Source organism: Xyrauchen texanus, chromosome 35 (assembly GCF_025860055.1).
Source record: "Xyrauchen texanus isolate HMW12.3.18 chromosome 35, RBS_HiC_50CHRs, whole genome shotgun sequence".
NCBI lineage: Eukaryota > Metazoa > Chordata > Actinopteri > Cypriniformes > Catostomidae > Xyrauchen > Xyrauchen texanus.
Genome location: NC_068310.1, coordinates 27,342,478 through 27,349,990, shown reverse-complemented (window position 1 = coordinate 27,349,990; position 7,513 = coordinate 27,342,478). Strand labels below are relative to the sequence as shown.

At 35.4% G+C, this 7,513-nt stretch overlaps 2 protein-coding genes across 8 annotated transcripts in view; one reads left to right on the top strand and one right to left on the bottom strand.

Moving 5' to 3' along the window:
* Window positions 1-1,076, bottom strand: part of uts2a (urotensin 2, alpha) — a 2,159-nt gene extending 1,083 nt beyond the window's left edge. Inside the window, exon 1 of the mRNA XM_052106399.1 lies at window positions 971-1,076. Within this exon, the coding sequence (XP_051962359.1) occupies window positions 971-1,076 (106 nt within the window). The remainder of the gene's footprint in view (window positions 1-970) is intronic.
* Window positions 1,077-6,204: 5,128 nt separating this feature from the next.
* Window positions 6,205-7,513, top strand: part of LOC127628800 (coiled-coil domain-containing protein 50-like) — a 35,976-nt gene continuing 34,667 nt past the window's right edge. For all 7 annotated transcript variants that reach the window (XM_052105704.1, XM_052105700.1, XM_052105706.1 and 4 more), the window contains exon 1: window positions 6,205-6,453. The gene's annotated coding sequence lies outside the window, so the exon portion shown is untranslated. The remainder of the gene's footprint in view (window positions 6,454-7,513) is intronic.

Sequence of the window (7,513 nt, the reverse complement as noted above, 5' to 3'; positions counted from 1 at the left end):
TATGAGTTTGGTAATTTGATATCAGCATTACATAAATGGCACTTTGCCCTCAGTTTACTTGTAAGTTTTGCAATTTTTTGGCAAATTATTAAAAGAATAGTTCTCCCATGATAGAAATTCTCTCACTATTTACTCACCTTATGTAGTTCTGATAATGTATGACTTTATTCTGTTGGAGATATTTGGAAGAATGTACTGGTAGCTCTTTTTTCACTTACAATGATGGGTTCTGGAGCCTTCAAAAGCTTTAAAAAGGATCAAATAGCACCTTAAAAGTACCGTAATAGTCCATGCAACTTGAACGCTATATTCCAAGTCTTCTGAACACATATGATAGCTTTTTGTAAGGAACAGACAGAAATGCAAGTCGTTATTCACTGATAATCTACTCATCCTGTGAGTTTATATGTTGAGAACCGCTGTGGCTGGAGTCAGTGAACTCAAGAACCAGACCAATTTGTGAGCAAATCATTCATATCGGTTCCGAGAACTGATCCAACTATAAAGAACAATACATACATGAATGTTTCAAGGAGAGCAAGGGAACATGGAAGGTTTTCAGTGAATAACAACTTATATTTTGGTCTGTTCCTTACACATAGCTATCATATGGCTTCAAAATATTTGGAATACAAAGTCATTTGGAAAAACAATTTGATACTATAAAGGTGCTTTTGCCTCTGTTTTGAAGCTTGAGAGCTTCAGTCACTATTCATTTTAATTCCATTCAAAAGATCAACTAGTACATTCTTCAAAATTTCTTCCATTGTGTTCGATGGAAGAAAAATGTAATATTGGTTCAGAACGACATTATAACAGAACTTTCATCTTCAGTGAGTTGTTTCTTCAATTAAAATATTGCATATTTATTATTTATGTCAGATGAACTATAATCATTAGGCTTAAATTCCTCATTCTTCCATAATATTTCCTTCTGAATGTTTCAAACAGTTGGTCTGGATTCACTCACCCAAGCCGGTGTAAGCCATCTCAGCGGTGTCTGTTACAGGATGGGCTAGCAGAGGACTGAAGGAGAGGAGGAGGACAGAGCAGGACAAAAGCAGGTTACAGATCATCTTTGCCGCAGGTTCTGGGTCCCGTCAGATCTGGCCTTTGGATAGACGGTCTCTTATCTTATATACTGTACCTATTTTATGTACCCCACTCTATTAAAACTGAATGAGTAATAATGAATTAACCTTTTTATTGGGAGTTTTATTTTCTAATTCAGATCTTGTCAAGATGTCCATGAATAAAATAAATAGCAAAATAGGGACAAACTGTACAGGATGTGCAGTGAATCAGGTCTTCGGTTTATCACCTTTGAATCTCATTGACTTGTTTTACTGAATGTATCAGTTTGGGAACGCAGGTGTGCAAATGTTCGTCTATCAACTCTTGAGATTGCAGAACACATAAATGAATGATTTTATTAAAATGTCACCCGTCTTTTTTAGCCCATGTTCCAGGACTCTTCAATAATTCACAGTCTCACAAAGGATAGGTAGTGCATAGTGCAACTCATGCATAGGTAAAAAGATTTTATGGGGAACTCATGCAGCCACACTGACGCAAACAATATTATGTAAGCAAATGCAATAGTTATATTTCCATGTAAGTATAAGTCGTAATCCTTTCACAAAATGTTATGTAGTTTTAAGGTTCTATTATTTAAACTCATTGTCCCAAAAAACACATTGTTAAATGTGTGTTTACACAGAAAAGCTCAGCAAAGCATATGCTTTTACAGCCATGGGGTAAGGGCACCAGGGACATAAACTCCAGATTTCCAGTCCACTGAGGAGAGCATGACATTTGTTTAACACCCACTGGCATAGTGATATTAGTGATGCACAATTGACATTTGCAAAGCATGGAGAATAATCAGGCAAAGCAGATGTGAGAAATTAAGAGGCATTTTAAAAGAATGGACATCACCCACAGCCTGGCAACAATTTTTGAGTACATTTTAAATAGTTAAATCTTATTATGCAAGATTATTTTATGATGAATTTGATGAATTGCCCTTTAAACATTAATACAAAGCAATACACAATGCAATACAATATAAAAATGTAATATTCAGTATGCAATACAGTATAGTACAATACTGACACTGCATATAGCATAGTGTAGGCTATATTGTATTGCTCCCTATATCTGTTCACATTTTGTACTATACATTTTATTCTTTATACAAACATTCTGTTGACACAGTATATTTGGAGCTTACAGAAACTACTTACAGCCACCTATCACTGCGGTAAGCTGATGTTCATTTGACAAACTTTGACTTGACTACAATATACCACAAAACACAAAATGTACAAGTACAAAAACACAAATCGCAATCAGTATACTGATTGTACTGCATGTTTTGTACAAAATATGTGTTGAAGTGATGAGATGGACCTGAAGGGTTAGTTCATCAAAAAATTCAAATACTCTCATCACAACCTCATGTCATCCCAGATTTGTTTGACTTTCTTTCGATTTTTAATAGAATATCTCAGCTCTGTAAGTTCATACAATGCAATTGAATGGTGATCAGACATTTCAAGCTCCAAAAACCATATAAAGACAGCTTAAAAGTAATCCAGAAGACTCCAGTGGTTAAATCCATATCTTCAGAAGAGATATGATGGGTGTGGGTGAGAAACAGATCAATATTTAAAGCTGAAGTGTGCAACTTTTTTTGTGTTAAAATACTTTCTCGTATTCCAGCGTAACTTGCAGATACAACTATTAGTAAGATTTATTTTAATCATTATGTATAACAAATAGAAATATTATTAATGAAAATTGATCTGTAAATGGGCTGAAAGTATGGCAGTATGTGTATATATAATGCTGCTGAAAATAGCATCCACAAAAGCACAGGCAAAAGAAAAAAGGAAAATATTAAATGGTGGTCTGAAGTGTGTACTAAGGCAACCCGAGTGAGAAATCATGCATTTAAAACACCAAGGAAAAATCTTAGTTTAGAAAATGTATTAGAATATCAGAAATTACAAGCAAGTTGTCGCAGAACAAATAAAACAACTTAAAGTCCCAGATCATGCTAAAGAGAATGGGACATCTATACCAGTAATGACAGAAAATGTATCTGTGTATGCAAATGATAAGGACAAATCTAATTTCATTGTAAAGGTGTTTGCCGAAGTAAACACTCTGAATAAGGAAAGTGAATATAGTAATAAAAGAGAAGAAATATTAAAAAGTTATCCAGATGTTAATATGACAAGGAAACCATCCGAGGACACATTAGATGTTGATTTTAGTTTGGATGAACTAAACCTGTCAATTAATGGATGCAAAAATACAGCACCAGGCGCAGACCAAATATGCTATATCATGTTCAAACATATGCCAAGAGAAACACTTAATGGTATACTAAAGCTATTCAAAAGAGTATGGAAAGAAGGTAAGATACCAACAAACTGGAAAAGGGCACTTGTGCTTCCATTGACAAAGCTTGCAAAAGATCCAACAAGTCCCAGAAATCCCAGGCCAATAGCCCTAACATCCCATTTGTGTACATTGATGGAAAACATGATAGTATATAAAATATAATTTCATCTAAAATATAATAGAAAGATTAGACAATATTAGTGTGTCTTTAGGAAAGGAAGGTCTACACTGGATGCACTAACGTAATTTCATAATGAAATAGAAAAAAGAAAATGTAATAACGCAGTGTATTTTGATTTTAACACAGTGTGGAAAGAAGGATTATTAATCAAGCTGCAGACAATGGGGAGACAAGGGAGGATGTATAACTGGATTCTGCAGTTTATAACTAATAGATCATTCAGGGTAAAGGTGGGCCATGAAGTGTCAAAAATATATAATATATAGTGTGGAGTACTGCAGGGAAGTGTGATTAGTCCAATATTATATAACATTATGATAAATTACATTTTTTATGAAATAGGATTAGGAATTGGAGCTGCTTTATATGCTGACAATGGCACCCTATGGAAGAGGAAGAAATATAAAACACATAACATCAGTTCTTCAAAAAGCAATACTAGAGGTGGAAAGATGGTCAGTAATATGGGGATATAAGTTATCAGTTAGTAAATCATGTTATATGTACTTTTCAAGAAAATCAATCCCTGAAAATAACCAACTTTTTCTGTATGGTAGTCCATGATAACAAGTATAAATGGAGAACACATAAATATGATAGAGAATAATGTTACATATTTGATTTGGGGCCATTTCAGGTTGTGGATAGGGTGCAGATAAAGAAATCAATGATGTATGAGGTATGTTAAGACCCATTATTGATTATTAATGTCCAATATACAGAGCAGCAGCTACATCAAACCTCAGTAAACTAGATCAAATAAAGTCTAAGGCCTTTATATTATGTGCTGGGGCACTTCGTCAAACCCCAAATAATACTTTACTGGTAGCGACAGAAGAACTCCCATTAGACTTAAGAAAAAGTAAACTATCATTAGCATATTGGAGTAGACTTAAGAGCAGTACGCAAGAACATAAACTATGAAAGTAATGGAAGATTGCACTTTGAGGAATCAAGGAAGAGGTTTTGGATGGGCAGTTAATGAAGACATAGTTAAATATAGCTTATCACATGTAGAATTAGGACCGTCAATTGTAATAGAAGTAATCCCAATGCAGTTATTGAAAGTTAATTATTTCTCGTATTTACAGATTTTCATTGATGGATTAAAAGCACTAGATATTACAAAAACTGGTATGGGTATTTTTATTCTAGAATTCAAATTATACATCTTCAAGAGACTATCAAATATATTAGCAGTATACTGAATACAGTAGAATTAGTTGCAGTCTTGGTTGCACTCCAATGGATTGAAGATGTTAGACCAGATAGAGGTATCATCTGTTCACAGTATCACATCAAAGGTATCATCAGTCTAGTATCACATCAATCTACTAGAGAAGATATGTTATATGATATACTGTATATAGTATATGATAACAAAGTAACTAGAAAATATCAAAATAAAAGTTATTTAAAATTTTGGTGTGTACCAGCACACACAGGAGTCATTGGAAATGAAATGGCAGATATGTTGGCAAAAATGGCATTAAGGAGAAACATTATCGATATTGAGGTTCCGTTAGGCAGAGGAGAAGTAAAATAAATAATTAAATAAAGTATTCAAAAAGAGTGGCAGATGAAATGGGATTTATGCAGTACATGGAGATTTTATTATAGGATACATACATCAGATAAGAAGGCATACAATTTAGGGTGATACAGGAAAGAGGAGGTGATCCTATCTAGATGACAATTTGGACCTATGGGTCTTTATACGTCATTACATTTAATGGGTAAACTTAATACATGCAGATGTGATGATTTTTGTGGGGAAATGGAAACAGTAAAATATAGAAAATATTATTTAGAAAGAAATGTAAGCGTAGTGCTAGCGGGAAGACTAGCAGCTGTACATCATCGCACCATTAGCTAGGCAACTCCTAGCCAATCACATGTAAGCCGTTGCTTTATAAGTCTGCTCACAATCACAGCTCACATTGCCGTTTCAGTGTGCTAACATGGCAACCTCCACCACCCCACCAACACAGGTTGAGTCCCGTCCTGCATGGGGTAGGCTTCTCGCCCCTGCATCCTATCTCTGGCAGGATATGATGGTTCCAAGCACTTCTTCGGACTGCCGGACGGGGCTTACGCCAAAGAGAAACATTACATTTCTGTTTTCTATTCATCAAATAAATGGCATCTTAAATTTCACTCAAGTCTGAGAGTCTTCCAGATAGAAAGAATATGATTGAGAACTTCAAAGGTAGTATAAATGATGTATGACTGTATGATAAATTGGATCATAGTGAAAGGTATACAAGACCAAATGAATCAAAGAGAAATTATGGCCTTCTTGATAGACACAGGTTTAGACAAATGTATTTGATCCGGAAGATAAGAGGATCTTGATGTTATTAACGTAAAACTACATACACACTGACATAGAGGCAATTCACATGGCCAGGTTTAGGCATGGGAGCTGAACACGCAGCAGCCTGAGCCCACCATTTTTGGAACCCAAAACAAACATAAGAAGAAAGTAAGAAAGATCACCCGTATTTGTTACAAAGGAGAGGGGGAAAAAACAGTAGGTGGCGGTATGTGCCTAATGTGCGGAATACGCCAAAACCACAAATAAGAGGAAGAAGAAGTGATGCACAGGGAGGAGGATGTGTGCAGAGGTTTGTCCGTGCTGGCATGCCATCCCAGTGGAACCTTTGGCATTGTCTCGTTGTCAAAAACGGACTGTCTACTAAATCGTGTCGGAAATTTTGAAATTGGTGAATTTCAGTTCAAGCTTGGTTTAAGCTCTGCCAAATCTAAATATGCGCGCATGAGAAGTGAGACAGATTTGAGAAGCCATCGTACTCAACAAGTAGTTCAACATTTGTTGAAAAGTTAAGAGCGCGTTGCAGGTAAGAGACTGTGTCTAAATGAACCATTCTAACGCAACAATGTTTTTGTTCGGATGATGAGTCATTGTGGTGTCAACGTGAGAAAAGTGAAGTGATATTCATCTACCGCACAGTCCTCATTCATTTTCGCTTCTGCTGTCGCGACGGTTTTACTAGAGTTTTTTTTTTTTTTAGTTTCGTTTTGTTTTTGTACTGGTTTGCATTAGAGCTGCAGTTACGTGCTCACTTTTCACACACACACATACACACACACACACACATATATATATATATATATATATATATATATATATATGTATATATGTATATATGTGTGTGTATATAGATATATATACACACACACACACACTTGGCATCCAAAAGTTTGGAAAAATGTACAGATTTTGCTCTTATGGGAAGAAATTGGTACTTTTATTCACCAAAGTTGCACTCAACTGATCACAATGTATAGTCAGGACATTAATAAAATGAACAATTACTATTACAATTTGAAAAAAAATAACTACTTTTGAGTTCTCATCAAAAAATCCTCCATGTGCAGCAATGACAGCTTTGCAGATCCATTCTAGCTGTCAGTTTGTCCAGATACTTAGGTGACCTTTCCCCCCACACTTCCTGTAGCACTTGCCATAGATGGATGTTTTCACTTCTCACACACCTTACAGTCTAGCTGATCCTACAAACGCTCAATGCGGTTAAGATCCATAACACACTTTTCCAATTATCTGTTGTCTAATGTCTGTGTTTCTTTGCCCACTTAACCTTTTCTTTTTTGGTTTTCTGTTTCAAAAGTGGATTTTTCTTTGCAATTTTCCCATAAGGCCTGCTCCTGTGAGTTTTCTCTTTATTTTTGTACGTGAAACTGGTGTTGAGCAGGTAGAATTCAATGAAGCTGTCAGCTGAGAACATGTGAGGCATCTATTTCTCAAACTAGAGGCTCTGATGTACTTATCAACTTGTTTAGTTGTACATCTGACCTTCCACATCTCTTTCTGTCCTTGTTAGAGCCAGTTTTTGCCTTTGAAGACTGTAGTGTACATCTTTGTATGAAATCTTCAGG